At 40.3% G+C, this 18,381-nt stretch overlaps 2 protein-coding genes across 3 annotated transcripts; one reads left to right on the top strand and one right to left on the bottom strand.

Annotated features, from left to right (window-relative positions):
- The first annotated feature begins 47 nt into the window (after positions 1-47).
- On the top strand, positions 48-9,739 carry LOC306706214 (arylsulfatase I-like). 2 transcript variants are annotated; one of them, XM_079173193.1, is made up of 11 exons: positions 48-110; positions 1,937-2,200; positions 2,775-2,914; positions 3,091-3,240; positions 3,526-3,600; positions 3,926-4,100; positions 4,783-5,019; positions 5,741-5,887; positions 6,576-6,723; positions 6,873-7,435; positions 7,517-9,739. In XM_079173193.1, exons 2-11 carry the CDS (start codon positions 1,958-1,960, stop codon positions 7,940-7,942), a joined length of 2,304 nt encoding a protein of 767 aa, XP_079029319.1. In that variant the 5' UTR covers positions 48-110; positions 1,937-1,957; the 3' UTR covers positions 7,943-9,739. The 2 variants fall into 2 exon arrangements, with proteins under 2 accessions (XP_079029319.1, XP_079029318.1); XM_079173192.1 differs by lacking the exon at positions 48-110 and having other exon boundaries at positions 1,142-2,200.
- A 2,687-nt stretch (positions 9,740-12,426) lies between these two features.
- LOC306706012 (uncharacterized protein) lies at positions 12,427-16,796 on the bottom strand (the record flags this gene model as incomplete). Its single annotated transcript, XM_079172924.1, has 9 exons — positions 16,722-16,796; positions 15,786-15,827; positions 15,309-15,398; positions 15,103-15,138; positions 14,845-15,026; positions 14,660-14,724; positions 14,405-14,505; positions 14,211-14,295; positions 12,427-12,472 (listed from the first exon to the last, which is right to left on the bottom strand). The coding sequence occupies exons 4-9, from the start codon at positions 15,113-15,115 to the stop codon at positions 12,427-12,429; spliced, it is 492 nt and encodes a 163-aa protein (XP_079029050.1). The 5' UTR covers positions 15,116-15,138; positions 15,309-15,398; positions 15,786-15,827; positions 16,722-16,796.
- Positions 16,797-18,381: the final 1,585 nt, after the last annotated feature.

Here is an 18,381-nt window from a genome sequence, read left to right as displayed (position 1 = left end):
AGGACCCGGAGTGTGAAGAATGGACTGAAGAGCATAGCGGAGAGGAGGAGGAGGAGAGGAGGAGGAGGAGAAGAAGAAGAGCCATTCACTTCCATTGATCCAATATCGAGGTATTGATTTTATTTGAAGGCCTGGCTTTCTGACCTGTGATGTCAGACATAAAATCTAAATGAAAAAACTGATATTGACAATTATTATAATTCTAAATAAGGTTAATATGAAACTATACAGGCTGCAGATTTCAGCAAAAACTAATTTAATGCATGACCAGACTTGCACAGTCTGAACTTGTCACAGGAAAGAAGTTCATGTGTGTGTGTGTGTGTACCATGGGAAACCAGTTCAGGCCCCAGTAAAGCACTAATGGTTGGACTGAGACAGCATGCTTTTTAGTGCACGTCTTGCAGATGACATCAACATTTCATGCGTTGGTAGTTTGTAAACATGTCATAGATGATACAGATGTGTATACAGATGTGTATACGATCTGTTTCCCCCCCCCCCTCTTCCTTCCTCCCTGCATGTCACACTGAGAAAATGAAGGTTTAAGGGCCGTAAAAACAACCTGTAAAATCAACCCACCAAACCTCCGCTGAGAGGACTAAAGCTGTGTTTTTAAAGTGTGGATGAACAACTGTTTCTTCTCCAAAGAAGCTTCATCGACGTCTGGCAGCATTCCTCCATGTAGGGCTCACCGACGGTGATTCAGCCTCCTTAATAAATCACACACCACCTCTGTCACGACTTATGTTTCTTGGGAACGTGGATTCATCGTCTGAGCCGCTATGACCGAGACGCTCCAACGGTCCCGTGTTGAACTCTGAATTACATCTTAATTGAGGTTTATGACGTCAAATTCACATAATCCACTCGTACTGAAACAATGTTGATCGGTTTTCTGATATTTGATACTTTTTTGCTTTCATCTCATTGTAAACTGAACATCTTTGGGTTTTTGGACTGTTGTTCAGACAAAACAAGAACTTTATGAGCTCTCACAACTTGTGAAGGTTATTTATCACAAACTAATCAATTGATTAATTGAATAAATAAGTGTAAAAAAAACACAAAAAACAAAGTGTACTAAGAGATTTAATTTGTAGTAACTAAGTAACATTTTTTATACATAGTTTATACACTATATAAGTGTGGTAACACATCACGGAAAGGTTAGTCAAAAAAAGATATAGAAAAGTATTTGGGAGAATATTTTCTTTGAGGAGCGTCGTGATATACAGATATTGGTGATAACCGTGACATTTAGAAATAACATTTATATCATGTTAATAACACACGTGATAGTATCGTGTGAATGATCCAGCGCCTCTTAAATCATTTTAAATATAAAGTTATGGTTACAGATTCTCTCTCCATCTCCCTTCAAATGACAAACTCCCACATATTTTGATATTTTTCTCTTCCTTTAATATTGCAAATCAACGAGCAGGACTTCTTTATTCCTATACTGGATTTTTAAATGAATTAAGTTCCTGAATGTGTCACTTCATTTGCAGCATTACGCAATAACAAACATCCCCATCTGGTTAATTTCTACAGCTGTTGCTCTTTTTTTCAGGACAAAAATATGTTATCATGACATATTTGATATCATATATCATCATATATGTAAGAGGAGCGATACAATATATCAGGAAATGGCTAAAGGATAGTGAGAGTCACATTCAAACGGCTCTGTTTCTGCTCTTGTTGGTATTATTCGGTTCCAGAGACGGAATGGTTAAAAACAAAACGACCTCCTCAGAGATCTGGAGCTCTCTCTCCTCCAGACGTATGGTTCAGATCAACGTTACAGCCGATGTTGGCGAGTCCATCTCATGATCTACAAGTTAGTCCACAAAGTGATGTCATGTGCGTGTGAATTTGTGCCGACTGAAACATTTTTAAAGCTCTTCTTCGCTGGTGTTTTTGTCGGTAGAGGTTCTCTCCTGCAGTAAAGATGCAGACTGTGGCTCTCACCATGCTGAGTGTTCTCCTCAGCCTGGACTGTCTGACTGCTCACCGGGCCGAACAGACCCAGAACCAGACCCAGAACCAGACCCAGAACCAGAACCAGACCCAGTACCAGAACCAGAACCAGACCCAGAACCAGAGCGACAGAAACACTCACAGTGATGAGACGGAGCCGAAGAAGAAGAAGAAGAACCAGCCGCACATCATCTTCATCCTCACGGACGACCAGGTGTGTGCGCGTGTGTGTGTGCGTGTGTGTGTGCGTGTGTGCGTGCGTGCGTGTGTGCGTGCGTGTGAATTTGTGTGTATGTGTGAGTGTGTGAGGCTGTGTGTATATGTGTGAATATATGTGTGTGAATGTATGTTGTGTGTGTGAGTGTATGTGTGTGTGTGTGTGTGTGTATGTGTGTGTGTGAGTGTGTGAGTGTGTGAGTGTGTGTGTGAATGGCTCTTCTTTAATCACATGCTTTGATCATCACGCTTCTAGCAGCCAGATGTTAATCTGACTATGTCACCTGATACGTATTCAAAATACAGTTTATTATTAAAAACCCAAAGACTTCACAGCTGAAGCATCGGACACTGAGAACAATAAGAGAACAATAAGACCAGTATCATATATATATGTTTATATTTTTATCATATTGTTTTTTTATACTCTCAACCATGGCATAACATAATTGAAGTAGGCCAAGTCAAAAGTAATGGAAAAATGTGGTTTATCTCTCCGATGGCTGAGCCGTGTGTTCTGTAAACCCTCCGTGAGCTGAAACATTGAACCGTGACTCTGTCGCTACTCTCAGGGCTTCAACGACATCGGCTACCACAACCCGACCATCAAGACTCCCACTCTGGACAAGCTGGCGGCGGAGGGCGTGACGCTGGAGAACTACTACGTTCAGCCCATCTGCACGCCGTCACGCAGCCAGCTCATCACCGGCAGGTACGCACGCGCTGCACAGGATACGGTAGCACAGGCTAAAGAAGAATTCAAGATTGATCGATTAAACTGACTGGAGTGAGAATGAACTAGTCTCTGGTTCTACAGCAGACCGTGTGTGAGCAGTTCCTCTGGTAGAAAGCCAACAGCACGTGTGTGTTTGTTTCTTTTTCTTGCAGATATCAGATCCACACAGGACTTCAACACTCCATCATCAGACCCAGCCAGCCGAGCTGCCTGCCGTCACACATGGACACGCTGCCCGAGAGGCTCCGCGAGGCCGGCTACGCCACTCACATGGTCGGCAAGTGGCACCTGGGCTTCTACAGGTGAGGTGGAGACTTTCACAGGTGGATGGATGTGACTGTTAGTGGAAGTGTTTTGATGAGTTTTCTGTTGTGTTTATACTGCGGTCACATTCCTGCCATTGAGTTCACTCCATTCCTCCGATCTCTGATCGCAAAGAAACGTAGGAAAAAGAGACGACCAGCAGGCTAACAAACGTGGATGTAAACACTTTTAAAATTATCTGCTTTGCAAACGTTTTAAGTTGTGTTTAAGCTGCTTTTGTAGACCAGAAATCTGATGCTCGGTTTACTTTGTGTTTCCTCCAGGAAGGCGTGTCTGCCCACCAGAAAGGGGTTTGACAGTTTCTTTGGTTCTTTAACAGGCAGTGTGGATTACTACAGGTAAAAGTGCATCATTATTTACTTTTTTGTAATTTAAATTTAAATGTATTTTTAAATGTATTATTTTAAAATGTATATATATATTTTTTATTTTTTAAATTTAAATTTATTTTCATTTATTTTTAATATTTTTTCATTTATTTTCATTTATTTTTAATATTTTTAATACTTTCAATAATTTTTATATTTTTTCATTTATTTTATATTTTGTAAATATGTCTTTTAATTAATTTTTAAATTACTGAATCAACCAGCTCTGATATTTGTTGTCTGTGTTTTTTCCACTCTCCGTGTCTGTAACTCACGTGTCTCCGTCCGTCCACAGTTACGGGTCCTGTGACGGTCCGGGGTTGTGTGGGTACGACCTCCACGAGGACGAGGACGTGGCCTGGGGCCAGGAGGGGAAGTACTCCACCACGCTCTTCACCCAGAGAGCTCGGAAGATCCTCGAGAGTCACGACCCCACGGACCAGCCGCTCTTCCTGCTGCTCTCCCTCCAGGTATCACGTCAGAAAGAAATGTCAATAAAAGAGAAACATCTCTGGAAGTTTAAGCCTCTCAAAATTAAAAAAGGAGGGAGAGAGAGAGAGAGAGAGAGAGATAGAGAGATAGAGAGATAGAGAGAGAGAGAGAGAACATGTGTTTTGATGCTGTGTTAGTTTATGTCTGGTTTTGTGGAGTCAGCGATGTTGGAATAACAGCGAGGCCACATTAAAGTCTGCGAGCATCAGAAACCTGTTTACAGACTGTTTGGTCAACATGGAGCTGAAACCACTTATTACTCAGAGGTGTAGAAGTGTTTAAACTCATAAGAGCGATATTTGTTTTCTGTTGATATTTGTGGGCGGGCATGTTGTTTTGATACGGTTTGAGAAAATAAAGGACAAGGAACGGAAAAACAACGAGCTGTTTTATTCAAAATGTTCCCGAGTAGGGAGCACTGAGTTCCTACTTAAGCACCATGAGAGTAAGTGCTGAGGGGCATTCTGGGAAATGGAGGAAAAGACTCACTAAAGTAGAAGACGACAGGTTGAAGAAAGCAGGTTAGCTGAACACAATTACAGAGTTTTATCCCAACAAAAAGTATTTTACAGTTAATATTAAATATCTACAGTAAAAATAAACAGAAATAGATAGAATGTAAACACATGTAAACACACAGTGTTCATTTTGTACCTCCAGGCGGTTCACACTCCTCTGCAGACTCCCAAGTCCTACATCTACCCGTACCGGGACATGGCTAACGTCGCCAGGAGGAAGTTTGCCGCCATGGTGTCCACGGTGGACGAGGCGGTCCGAAACGTCACCTACGCTCTGAGGAAGCACGGATTCTACCGGAACAGCGTCATCATCTACTCCACCGACAACGGAGCCCAGCCGTTCACGGGAGGGAGCAACTGGCCGCTGCGAGGCCGAAAGGTACAAATAACGTCTCGTATCTTGTGACGTGGAGGTTTATCAACGTGCGTACATTACCACATGTACAGTTCATGCTAACCTGAAAGAGACAGTCTAAGTGACCATTATACAGAAGATAAACCCTTATTTTAGTGACATCGTGGCCTTTTCTTTTTTTTGCCAACAAGTGACAAAGATCTAAGAATATCAGAGTTTTATTTTTTTAATAAATCAGCAATTGTTGCATGTGGTTATAGACTTCCATACCTAGAAGTATGAGACGTTTAAAGTAACATTCGTGGAATTTGTTTTCCCCCAAAAAGCAAATGAATAACATCCTCAATACTCGATAAATGTTACAAATCGTTTATCGAGTATTTGTAACTTTATTTGATTTGCCTTTCAATGACGGCTTCTTATCTTGGCTCAGTATTCATTATTAAGTGTTGAAACAAGGTAATGAATAAAATAGAAACTGTCCGAGGGTTTCTTCTTCGTCCTGGTGTTTGTTGTAGCTACAACAGTTACAGTTACAATAAGTTGTATTTGTATTTGTAACATTTCAAAAACGTGTCGGTAGAGATTCAGCGAACCAGTTGAATGGTTGAATCTCAACTAACATGCTGTTGAAATGTTACAAATGAACTATTTGTAGTATTTCTGCTGTCCAGATAAAGTGTTGCTGAGATCTCTGCTGACTAAGAGGGCAGAGGGAGCTGTAACTAAACGTGGGTTTGTTTAGGGCACGTACTGGGAAGGTGGCGTCCGTGGAGTGGCGTTCGTTCACAGCCCCCTGTTGAGACGCCGGAGACGAGTCTCCAAAGCCCTGCTGCACATCACCGACTGGTTCCCCACACTGGTGGGTCTGGCCGGGGGAAACACCAGCAAGGTCAGTGGAACTCTTTTGGCTTCGTGCTTTGTAACCTGTTCGTCATCGAGGTCTTCTTTAATCGGGGTATGAACGGGTAAACGCCGTGGAGAACGCACTCTCACCCGGTGCACTGATGACCATTTTATTGTGCCGTAAAACGGAGCAGATTTACGGACGTTTCTCACCGCGGCCACCCAGGCCCCTGATGCGAGGGGGCCTTTCAGAGTATTTGGGATCAGCGTGTTTTTCCCCGATTGTCTCCCACTGATTTCACGTTCATGCATGAGTTTATTTGTCGTCACGGTTAGAGCTCCGTCTGCATTACGTCGTCGTTTTGGCCTCAGGCTGAACTCAAGTCTCAGGTTGCAGCGCTTCTGTAAAACTCTCTTTATTTATTATCTGGTAGATAAGAGTGCCCTTGACCTCTTATGATAAGTGGACTGTTTCTAATAGTTTTACGTTTAGAAATAAATCACTTTTATTGCTAAGTCTGTGCAGTCTGTGTTGAGCTCCCAGAGAGGTTTGTTGGCAAAGTGTGCAAGATGGTTTCCATCGCCAAAGCAGATAAACAAGGAGATTCTGGCTACTATTTTGGCCTGTTTTGGAGATTTACTGTTATTCATTGCCGTGTGCTCATGAAGAGATGTGTCATGACTCGACATATGAATTCTTCTCTGTGACGCGAGTGTATTTGTTTCCCTCTCAGAGCCACGGTCTGGATGGTTTTGACGTCTGGCCGGCCATCAGTGAGGGGAGGGAGTCACCTCGTCAGGAGATCCTTCACAACATCGACCCTCTGCACAAACCTGCTGCTCAAACCAGCGACTGGGACGCCAGCACACGCACAGCCTCAGGTAACGACCGCAGTGAAACGTCAACAGCTACTTCAGTCTGAGTCAAAGTGGAAGGTTAACAATAGGGCTGCAACAAACGGTTATTTTCGAGATACAAAAGTTTAAAGAAGTGTTAACTTTGTATCCACTAACTTGTGTTTTCTTGAAAGGCCCAAAGAAGCCAAAGAAGAAGAAGATCCAGAAGAAGAAGATCCATAAGCAGAAACCAAAGCAGAAGTCAGCGTTCAGGTTGAAGACTACGAAGAAACCTCGGACGTTTTCTCATCATGCAGCTAAGCCTAAAACCAAACCTAAACCCAAGATCAAGCCCCTTCCGAAATCAAAACTCAAACCCAAACCCAGGACCAAAGCCCAGCCTCAGAACCGGAGCCTGTCGCACCACAGTCCACGTCCTAAGACCTACTCCAGCGGCTCTACGCCAGTGTCGGGAACGTCTCGCCCGAGATCTCAGATCCAGTCACGTCTAAAGTCAAAATCCAGGCGGAACATATCCCAGAACCAGACCCTGTCACGGTCAAGGCCGCATCAACCCAAATCCCAAACGCAGCTCAAATTACATCGAAGGTACCAGAACATGTCCCGGCCGACGTCCCGCCCGGCTGTCCGGCCGTCCGAGCCCCCGTGGGACGCTTCGGTCCAGGCTGCCATCAGAGTGGGAGACTGGAAGCTGCTTACAGGAGACCCGGGTCACGGAGACTGGGTCCCCCCGCAGGTACTGCAGCACATTTAGACCCCCACTTTAAGCTCTCCTGTTTCCAACCGATCGTGACTAATTGCACATTTCGACCCTCAGGTGCTGCCCACTCTCCCCGGTCGCTGGTGGAACCTCGAACGGACCGTCTCGCTGTTCCCCAAATCCTCCGCCGTCAAGAACGTCTGGTTGTTCAACATCACGGCCGACCCATGCGAGCGTCGGGACCTGGCGGACCGGAGACCGGACGTGGTCCAGCGGCTGATGGCCCGACTCGCCTACTACAACCAGACGGCCGTGCCGGTGTATTTCCCGCCCGACGACCCTCTGGCCGACCCCAGCCGGCACGGCGGGGCCTGGGTGCCCTGGGTGGACGAAGAGGAGGACGAGGAGGGTAAATATCACGGAGTGTACAAGAAAGGCAGGAACAACAACAAGAAGAAGAGGAAGAAGCCGCGATGCCCGCTTTGCAAGCTGAAGTCCTTCTTCCTGAAGCTGAACACCGGGATGATGTCCAATCGGATCTGAGGGGTCGACTCTAAACGAACACGTCAAAGACTTTAACACTTTGACGTGTTTGTACGTCGTTACATCTTCGCTTTACTAGAAAAAAAAAGTTAATTGTCAAGTTTTTTTGCACAATACGGAGTTGGAGTTTTCGCCCAGATCCTCTAATGCCAATAAAATCATAGACATGATCACTTCAGCTCGCCGCCTTTTTCTCACGATATCTACTCTGAATGTGAAAAACAACATAAGCTGATCAAAGTGCTGCACAGTGGTAAAAAATAAACAATACAGTACATAAGAAGTCTCACTCATCAGCTACCTCCATCATCGGCTCTGGGAAAAATGTGTTTAATTCTACTTTTGCCCGAGTACCTTTTTTTGGAGAGTGGTTTTGATGTTGAGATGGCTGCAGAGGTGACCAGGTGACCAGTCATACGTAGCAAGATACTACTAAGTGCAGCAAAATGTTTGTTTTCTTGTATTTGTGTGAACTGGCCCTTTACATTCCAACCTATTCGGATTACAAGGTGGTTTTCTTTACTGTGGCTTTTCGCCCGATTTATTATGTGAATCTATAGATGTCCACTGTTTCCTCATTTTTTTTTGTCTTGTTATTTCTTTCTTTTTTTGAAATCGTCGTCAATCAAACCGACAAGAGTTCTTGACTCGAGAGCCGCCGCCGTGTGGCAGCAAGATGTATTTTTACACTGTAACTGATTTATGTTTCTTCAACTTTGAGCAGAAAGAAACGAGACTCTGAATCCGGGACGCAGGTTTTAACAGATCGAACTTAAACTTCCCAGATTTAGGTTTCGAAGCAAACTATTTACTTTTCACAGTGAAACTGCACGAGTGTGATGATTGTTTCTATAATCATGTAACTGTCTTTGTTTGTGGTCTCTGTCATACTTCAACATAATACAACAAAGGTGTTTATATTTTCACATTTTTAGTCACGTCGCAGCGAATACAGATGTTTTTTAATATTTGTTGTTTTCTTTGTGTTGTGTCTGAAACAGGCCTCTGGACTGTGAGGCTGTTTGAATGTATAGCCGACTGCAAGACTATGAATTTACAGAATGTGTTTTTAATTCACTACGTTCTACTGTGAGCAGCAGAAAACGTCTCTTCAGCATGTTATTTCACAACTTATTCAGCCCCATAAAGGCCAAACTAAATATTAATTTTAAGCCTTTTCAAGACATTAAGTCCTAAAAATCTTACAAGAGAGACACATTTTTGAAAAGCAGTGTTTTATTTTGTATTTTTTATCAGATTAAACCAAATGTTTGGTCATTTAAAGCATGTTTTTATTTGTTTTAAGGATTAATCAATTGAAATGGATCAATACCAGAAAGAGCTGAAAAAACTATTTATATCGCTCTGGTTTTATTGTTGTCATGATCTCTTCTTCTAATGAAAACAAGATGAACTGGTTGAACATAAAGTCGCTCAGATGTAGAAGTCCTAATCGTTCGTGCATTCAGAAAACAGACGGGAGGAAGTCAAACGTGTTTGGTTTTTTTACCAGCATTAGAAACCTCTTTGAAGTAAGATGTTGGTTTCCTTCCCTCGAGCAAGACACCTAACCTCCAAATATTTCGGTGTATTTGCACAATATCTAACAAACCGTGACTGTGGAGCAGCAGACAGCTCCTAAGAAACGCTTTAAGTGGACGCTTGATGTCTCCACCTTGAGTAAATAAAGGTTAACTAAAATGTGACTCTGTGCTTTCATGTTTTCCAGAGACAGAAAACCATTCATCACAAACATACGTGATTTAGTTTAATATCTTTTGGGTCAAGTCTTCTGTCATGTCTCTTTATCTTCAAACCTTTAACTAAGTCTTCTCAGTGCACAGACATAATAAATGAATATGAACATGTGTTTGTACAATGTCTGTCTGTTACTATGTAATTCATATTTTTTATTGCTTTGGGATTTTAACAGAGATAACGCAAAAACAAGTTAAATCTTAAGTCTCCATTTTGTGACTCAGCTCTGGTCCAAATTACGAGGATTGTTATTATAAAAAGATATTTTAATCTTAATTGTCCATGATAAATGTTTAATAGAAGATATGGTGGAAGATAATTGTTTTGTTAGAAAGTCAATGCAAGCACCACGTTTAACCACTAGGTGGTGCCAGATATCAACACGCTCTGCTGATTGGCAGTCCGTAGTCCCCACACACGCACACGCACACACACACACATACACACACGAGCTAAAAAAGGATTTTCCTCGCTTCCTCCTTCACACTGTTTTCAGGGGGAATAATTGAATCGGGAGCTTCTTTTATCCCCGAACACAAATGGGATTATGTAATCCTCTGGGATTAAAGTATCCTGATTCTGGAGACAGTTTCGCTGCTGAGAAGCTGCTGGTGTGACGCCCGCACTAGCAAAAGCAAAAACCAGTGGTGGAGTGTAACTAAGTACATTTACTCTGGTACCGTACTAAAGTACAATCATGAGGTACTCTACGTGTGTGTTTCCTTTTGATTTCGCTGTGTACTTCTACTCCACAACATTTATTTTAAATCTTTAGTTACTTTGCATATTCAGATTATTAATACAAAATATAACTGTGTGTATAAATGTACTTCTATTTAAGTAAGATTTTGAAGACAGGACTTTTATTTCTACATTGTAGTTTTGCTGCTTTTTCTTCAGCTCCCCACATGAGCAAAACATAATGAAATGCAGTTAGAAGAAGTTGACTCCAGGAACAGATATGAGCCAAATCTTGTAAAATGTTGTAGCTATAAAATAAAGTTCACATCATGAACTCCACTTAAAGAAAACATCTACATCTGTTTTTATCTCATTTAAACTACCAAGAGAAAACTACCTTTACTACTACTTATTTCAGGGTTTTCTACCAAAAACTGTAAACAAAAAAACAAACAATAAAAGTTTGATGGTGTGCCTGTGCCCATAAACAGAGTTTGACACAAACAACCTGACCTGTAAAGACATCCCATAATCCCGTTGTACCAAAGAAGAAGTAACGCAACAACACAAACATCTCTCATACGTCAATAACACTCTAATATCACTCAGTCACGCTTTCTCTCCTCTCTCACACCTTGAATTAACAACTTTACATAGAAATATCTCCCTCCGTCTCACACACACACACACACACACACACACACACACACACACACACACACACACACACACACACACACACACACACACACACACACACACACACACACACACACACACACACACACACACACGTTCTACAGAACTGGAGCATTTGGGCGGCTGTGACATTAGGATTCCCTCACCACGGACGGTTTCTGCTGAAACAATCATAAACTCATAATTGAGTTCTGTTCTGTGGTCGCGTTGACACGAGTCTCGGTTTGTACTCTCCAATAAAAAAAATAATGTTGCCTTTGAATTATAACGCTTCAAAACAGCAGAGAGTGACTTTAATTTAGGGACTAAAGAAACATTTACAGTCAGACCAGTCTGACATAAAGATACTATCCCCGCCCCCCCCCGCCCCCCCCAGAGTTAACTTAAATGTATTTCTACAAAACCTCTATTTCATCTTTCGCCCCTCGTCCTCCCTCTCTTTGCTCGTTAGAAGACTTACAGCCGTTTTCATCACTCGCTGAGGAGCCGAGCATCTTTTTTTGGGGTTGCAGCTCTTGATGCTCCTCACATTCTATTTTTAGGTTTTTGAAATGGTGTGATGTTTACACCGAGTATTTTCATTTGGCCCAGTTGTCCCTTGAGAAGTTTGTTTCTTTCGTCACCTGAAGGTTTTCAGTGTCTCTAATGCAGAATGTTGCCTCCCTAAATACTGCAACATGTGTTGCAAAAGTCACTCTGCGCCTTTTTTGAACCATCATAACTCAGCGAGGAACAATATGTTTCACGAGATTTACTGTAATATTCACAATTAATTAGATATTTCACAATATTGTGCTCAGATTCATATTGTAATATCAGTGCAGGGGGAATATTACTCAGGAAACTTGAGCTGGAATTCACGAAGCATTGTGGATTTATTTTACTGTAATTTAACAGTATACTGCTGTAATAATTGGATACTGTAAAATCACAGTTTAATGCAGTAATACTACGGCAACGTACTGCTAGAAGACTAAATAAACAAACACACAAGTGAAATACAACTCCTGTACAATATGTTTGTTTTTCTTAGATTGATATTTTTCATCGCTTCTTATATTTATATTATTATATTTATATTATTTCTATGTAATATTATTTTTATGGAGCCTTTCCAGAGAAAGCCTTTCACACGATCGTACTTAAAAAAAAAAATGAACATCTTTAAAATATTACGGTAATTTGATGCCATAACTGACAGTAAAGGTCACAGTGAACAGCTGTCATTTTACTATCATTTACTGTAAAACAATGTCACAGTAACTTGCTGTGGAAGTAGCCAGTAGGTCATGTTTTGTACAACCCAAAATATAATTGACTTGAATTGGAAAGTGCTTTGGTGACGGTCAAACAGCGTCACAAACACCTTCCCGACGGTGGAGGTTTGGGGGTCTGAATATGCAGATTTAAGAAACATTCACATCTCACTTCACTTCACTTTTGGCTTTTGTAAAACCAGTGAATTGTATCTTTTTTCCAGACCTGAAGATAAAGACACTCAGGTATTATCTCTTTCTAAATGCCTGAACCTCACTGCTTCCTTTTTTTATGTCCTCGTTTAGTTGTTGAACATCTGGGATGCATCTCCTTCCTCAAACTTTTATTACATATTCAAGGAGCCTTCTGTGCAAACATATTGATATTAATCACGCGTAGTTTTTCACTTTGTCTTTGATTGCACTCTTTAGAGAATAACATTCGCTGAAAAGCACCAAACAAGCGTCCAAAAAACCTCATTTACAGAAAGAAGTTTAGACAGAAAGAAACGTCAGAACATAAAAAAAAGAGCGTTTTCAGAATTATTTGTGAGGATTTCTAATAAGTTTACAATTAGAAATGTTTACCAGTGTTGTAATATACATATATAATCTAATTATATAATAAAAGTGATTCTGAAATTGATCATTTTGCATAAATGAGTACTTGTACTTAGTACTTTAAGTATATTTTGATGCTTGATTTACTTTGGTATAAGGGTTCTATGTTTTCGTTTCTGTTTATTTATTCTCTTCAGTTTGTAAAAGAAAACTCCATAAATAAAGTATTACAATTAGAGTATTTGTACTTTGTGGTATTGCTGTTCTACTGAAGTAAACAATCTGAATACTTCTTCCACTACTAACATGTTCACCTTCTCATTAGCTTCACAGAGAGCTAACATTTGCTAATTAGCCATTAATTGGTGAGACTGAAGCGTTGGACTGAATTAAATATTGACGAGGGCTTCGACTAATGATTATTTATATTGTCGATTAATCTGCTGAGTATTCTCTAGATTTATCGATTAATCCCAGTGAGCATTTTTCCGTTGAAAAGACGTTCAAAAGACGTCTACGCCCACCGTTGAAAAGACGTTCAGAATTGGTTCAAAAGTGAAAGTTTTTTCGCCGACTATTCATAGACGGTGATTGAACGTTCACGCGTAGACCAGATTTCAACGGGATTTGCAATACTACAATTTTTCGTCCTCTACATTGTGCTAATAATAGTATATCCTCATTTTAGATGCTCACTAAGAAACCACATCCACATTTATCAGTTGAAAACCAGTATCGCAAATCCCGTTGAAATCTGGTCTAAACCTAAACGTTTAAACAACGACTATATATAGTCGTCTAAAAAACGTTCACTTTTAACCGTGTTTTAAATGCCAAAATGCATACAGTACTTCTGGGTATAGGATGACAACTAGACAACCCACAGCACATTAAAAGTTACATACTTAGTCATAATACATTAACATGTTTCACTTAAAAGGACAACACAATGCTTTTGATGCATTTAGATTTATTAACAAACAATGCATGAACAATATAACACAAAGTATTTTTATTAAGCAAAATGAAATGGAACAATATAACAATAACATGAATTACATTTATTAAATAAAAGCACAATAAAATGGAACAAAAATATAACAAAAATAAAGCTAAATAATCATAATATATTAACATTTGGATCTATTAATGAACAATATAAAAATAACAAGAATTATATTTATTAAATAAAAGCACAATAACATATTAAAGCTGAACAACTATGGAAATAAAACTATTTTCTGCTGAAATCAGCTAGCTCCCAGTGTGGGGTAAACAACGTTTTTTTTTCTTCAAAACCACCCCCACCGGACCTCCCAGGTGCCTGTTTGAGATGGTCTGCCATGGCTCTGTCAACTGCTGACTCTGTGGCACTTTGGTCGGACCGTATGACAGCCTCTATAAAATTAGGAGAATAGCATTATTGAATATAGTAGATCATGAAATGAGAGACTTTGACTGTACAACCATTCATTAAATGTATTTTGCATATTAGAACATATATTACCTTTAACAACGGCGTAGACTTCAGTTTCCCTGAAGGCCCTCTTTTTCTTATGACCACCTCCTTTCATATTGAAAGTGGCCATTAATCTGTTTGTGAAGAGTCTGTGAATAAGAAAACGCATAGTGTCACTTAAGCTGTTTCAACTGTTCAGTAATGCTCACCTGTTTAGAATGGCTCCATGATGTCCATGCCATATACATTTTATTTCCACTTCTTTAGTTGTCAGATATTACCGTGTTGGTATGACGTTCATACCTGTCCATGATTTTATTTGTGGCATCTTTGATATTCTTCCCCCCCACTTTGGCCAGCAGATGAACCTGTTTAAAAATAAAGGCGTACAATCTATTGCTCTGTGCTCTTAGAAACCGACTTCAGTTTTTTCATAAATGTTTAAAGCTTAAAAAGAAATTATCTTTAAAAATCTTTTCTTTTTTTACCAACAATGCCCGCTGCTCAGCATTTTGCAGCTTGCCCTCCAGCTCATCCAGCTCATCCAGCTCCTTGTTGTTTCTTAATGTTGGCACCTGTCTCTCAAGTCCTTCGTTCTCTACCCCTCTCCCAATTCTTTTCACTTCCTCAATGAGGTCCACCAATTTTCCCAGCACCACCCTCTGGAATTCTTTAAAAAAAAACATTAAATGGTCATTGATGTAGGTATTATAGACAAATCCCTCAGTCTAAAAGCTATTACTTACTTGCTGTGGACATCGGAAACAGACTTTTCTTGTTGCCTGGCGAAATTGATGGACAGATGGAAAAGGAATGTTATGATACTGTGTTGAACATGTCAGTCAAGTATTTTGTTGAGTCATACGAAGTTGAAAGTCAAAGAAATTAGGAGATACTTTCAGGTCTTTATTACAGGGCAGAATGTAGTACTTTGTTAGTGGTTAAGCCTCACCTCTTTGTGTTTGTGTCTGCGGACTTCTGTGCCCATGGTCTGACAGTTCTGGGCTGATGGTGCTGGCCTCTAGGTGAGTGCGCACAGAACCTAACAAGAGTAAAATCATGATACATTAGCATGAACAGTGTGGAATGTCAATGAAAAATGTTATTAACTTCAGAAAAAGACAGAGTGTGTAGAACACCCCTCGAGTGCAGACATGGACAAGTCCTCTCGTAGAGACGTGTTAGAACCCTCATTAACAGATGTGTCGGATTCCACGTGTGCAAAAGATCCCTCCTGTCCACCATCAATTGTGTTGGAAGTAGCTAAAGCATAAATTTTGGCTTTTCGTACCCTCCATTCTTTCAAATAATTGTAATCCATTATTGTTTGAGCAGACGTTTAATTACTGTAATGTAAAATGTAGTTGTGTTAGATTCAGCTTGTGCGGAGAATTGACAAATTCAAGTACATTTCATGTAGACAACTTACGTTGTCCATGTTGTCCATGTGGGTGTTTGACAGGGAAGATGCCTGTAAATAAAAATATTGTTACAATTAGTACATTGTTAGGTAGAATTACATTATTATATTACCAAATAAATATAATTGGAATCAGTTACAGTTACCGAGAAAAATACATGCAATTAACTAACAGTTTCTTATCAAAATGTTGGTGATTACAAAGGGGTTACACCCAAATTGACTTTTGCTAAAAGGCTTAGGCTAGAATATATGTAGAAAAGATCAATCATTATAGTAGCCCTTTATAATTTTAAATCAAGTTATATTGAAGAACTTTAATACAAGTTGGATAGTATTAAATGTTGATCAGTGTTGTGAGGTTTACACTGCCTATTTATGGTGAATAAAACTTTTCAGCATTATTGTCCAGTTAAAAAAAGTTGTACAAAAAATAATGAAAATGTACTCACATGTAATAAGTAACGTGTCATTAATAAAGTAAATACAGCTTACTTATTACACTATTAACAAGATAAATATTACTAGCTATTACATTTATAGAGTAACATTCTCAACATGTTTTGGCCGTATTGGTTGCAAAACAGGCCTTGTTTACTTCCTCCCCCATCCAATCTGTAATTAGCCCCTCTCGCGTTCTGCAGTGTATTTCCGATGCGAAATGGGCTTTAAAAGTACTTTATAGGTAACGACAGTCCACGAAGCCAAATGCATTAGTAACACCAAACATACACATACTGTACATTAAAGTCTGGGAGACTATTTAAGTTTACTTTTTACGTTTAATTTGTATCGTCGCAGCAGCACGTGCTAAGTTGGCATGCTAACGTTACAAGCTAGCACAAGCTAGCATGCCAGAACGAGCAGCCCATCCAGTATCGTGTGGGCAGCATAAAGTGAAAGAAATGGTTATAATTTAAGGTTTAAAATAGTCAATGTACTTACAAAGTATGTGGAGCGTTAAGCCTTGGGTTTAGTAGCCCGTTTCTCGATGCTCTGGAGCCGCAACGTGTCTGCTGCTGTTCGTCTCTGGCGGTGCAGTCGAAGCTCCAGACTGTGGCGTAGAGGACTTGCGCATGCGCGTTACAGCTGTAAGCAAACTGTCTGATTTAAAAGTAATGTATTTAACGGACCAGATGATGATGTCCTGGGAGCTTCTTGTTGACAGCACAGAGTCTATAGTTCCATATTTATGACGTTTTATATGAAACATTAAATGCGTTGAAATCGCGTCTTCGTATAGACCACATATCAACGACCAGCATAATATCATTTTGGAGAAATAAGTTTAAAGTAATCAAAATCGCGTCTCTTTCAACCTACAACTGAACACACCATCAATATTTTAAAAGAAATTGGTGTTTTGTGACACGTTGATATTGTAACCGTAATTTAGCCGGTTGAAATGAGGGTGAAAATAGGTCTAAGACGTTCAGACCCGATTTCACCGCGATTTAAACCAAATATCAACGTTGAAATCCGGGTTAGTGCTCACTGGGATCGTTTGGTTTCTCAAAGTCTGAGTCACATCTTAAAACGTCTCGTTTAGTCCGTCCAAAAGAAATGGGAGATGAAAAGTTATCAGGATTCATCTTCTGTGGACCAAGAACATCAGTATGGTAAACTATCAGGTCGACATCTTTCCATCTGGACCCAAGTAATCAAACCTATCGTGATGAGTTCAGTAAACTCAGTAAAAATCAGTACTAGGCTTTAAGCAGCCCGTCACTTTTATCTCTTGAACTGAAATAAACTTTTATTTTCGGTGTGAAAACTTTCACAGAAACCTCGCGACTACTTTCGTCTCCATTCAGTATTTTATCTTTTCTCTGCAATAATGTGCATTATTAACCTCTTACTGTGCATCACTGCATTAAAGCTGCAGCCAGATTTACTGCTTTCAGTCTATTAAACACAAACTTATCAGCTTCTCTTCTGTCCCGACAGCGACAAGATTTCCTTTTCCATCTTTTCAAAACAAGCAATTACAGCAACAGATCCAAATATGACGACGTCTGACGCACGGAGAACACAATCTCTCCTCCCTGGGAGTCGGCTGCACTCGCCTCATTTATTTTCCAGCTCTTATCGACTTTTCCTCTCTTTCTTCCACCAACCGAAAAGCAGAATTTGCATTTAAATGTCGTCTCTTATCCGTCCCCCGTTTAGTGTGTCCTCCTATGAATAAGAGCCACAGGTAAACAGCTACAGCGGTCGCGACCGGCCTTTTCTTTCAGAATGAATTCATGTTTTTTTTGTATTTTGCTTTAATAGCCGACTCTACTGCAATGCAGCAGCGTGCAATGAAAGCTGGAGTCGGTGCGCTCGTTAAAGTACTGAATCAGCTCGATGGCGAAACGAGCATTACAGAAAACAAGCCTGGTTCCATTGATCTCATTGACCTACATTCACTACGTCCTCTGATTAATTTATGCACATTAAGGACGACTACATGGGCTTAAAACAGAGCCCAGTTTGTTGCCAGGTTAAGGCAATGAAACGGCGTATTATAGCGTCATACCGACATAATCATTGAAAGGCGGCAACATCAAAGAGTGAGAGTGTTACATCTGGAGACATTCAAGTCAAACTGCAGTAAACAGGA

This window comes from Pholis gunnellus (genome assembly GCF_910591455.1).
Source record: "Pholis gunnellus genome assembly, chromosome: 14".
Classification (NCBI taxonomy): domain Eukaryota; kingdom Metazoa; phylum Chordata; class Actinopteri; order Perciformes; family Pholidae; genus Pholis; species Pholis gunnellus.
Note: the sequence above shows the minus strand (reverse complement) of the source record. Positions and strands in the feature narration are given on the sequence as shown.

What these genes read in the sequence shown, in the direction of transcription:
- LOC306706214 (XM_079173193.1), top strand. Translation starts at nt 1,958, where the DNA reads ATGCAGACTGTGGCTCTCACCATGCTGAGTGTTCTCCTCAGCCTGGAC. An exon ending in TCATCCTCACGGACGACCAG is followed by an intron (nt 2,201 to 2,774) that starts GTGTGTGCGCGT and finishes CGCTACTCTCAG; the next exon opens with GGCTTCAACGACATCGGCTA. An exon ending in GGCCGCTGCGAGGCCGAAAG is followed by an intron (nt 5,020 to 5,740) that starts GTACAAATAACG and finishes GGGTTTGTTTAG; the next exon opens with GGCACGTACTGGGAAGGTGG.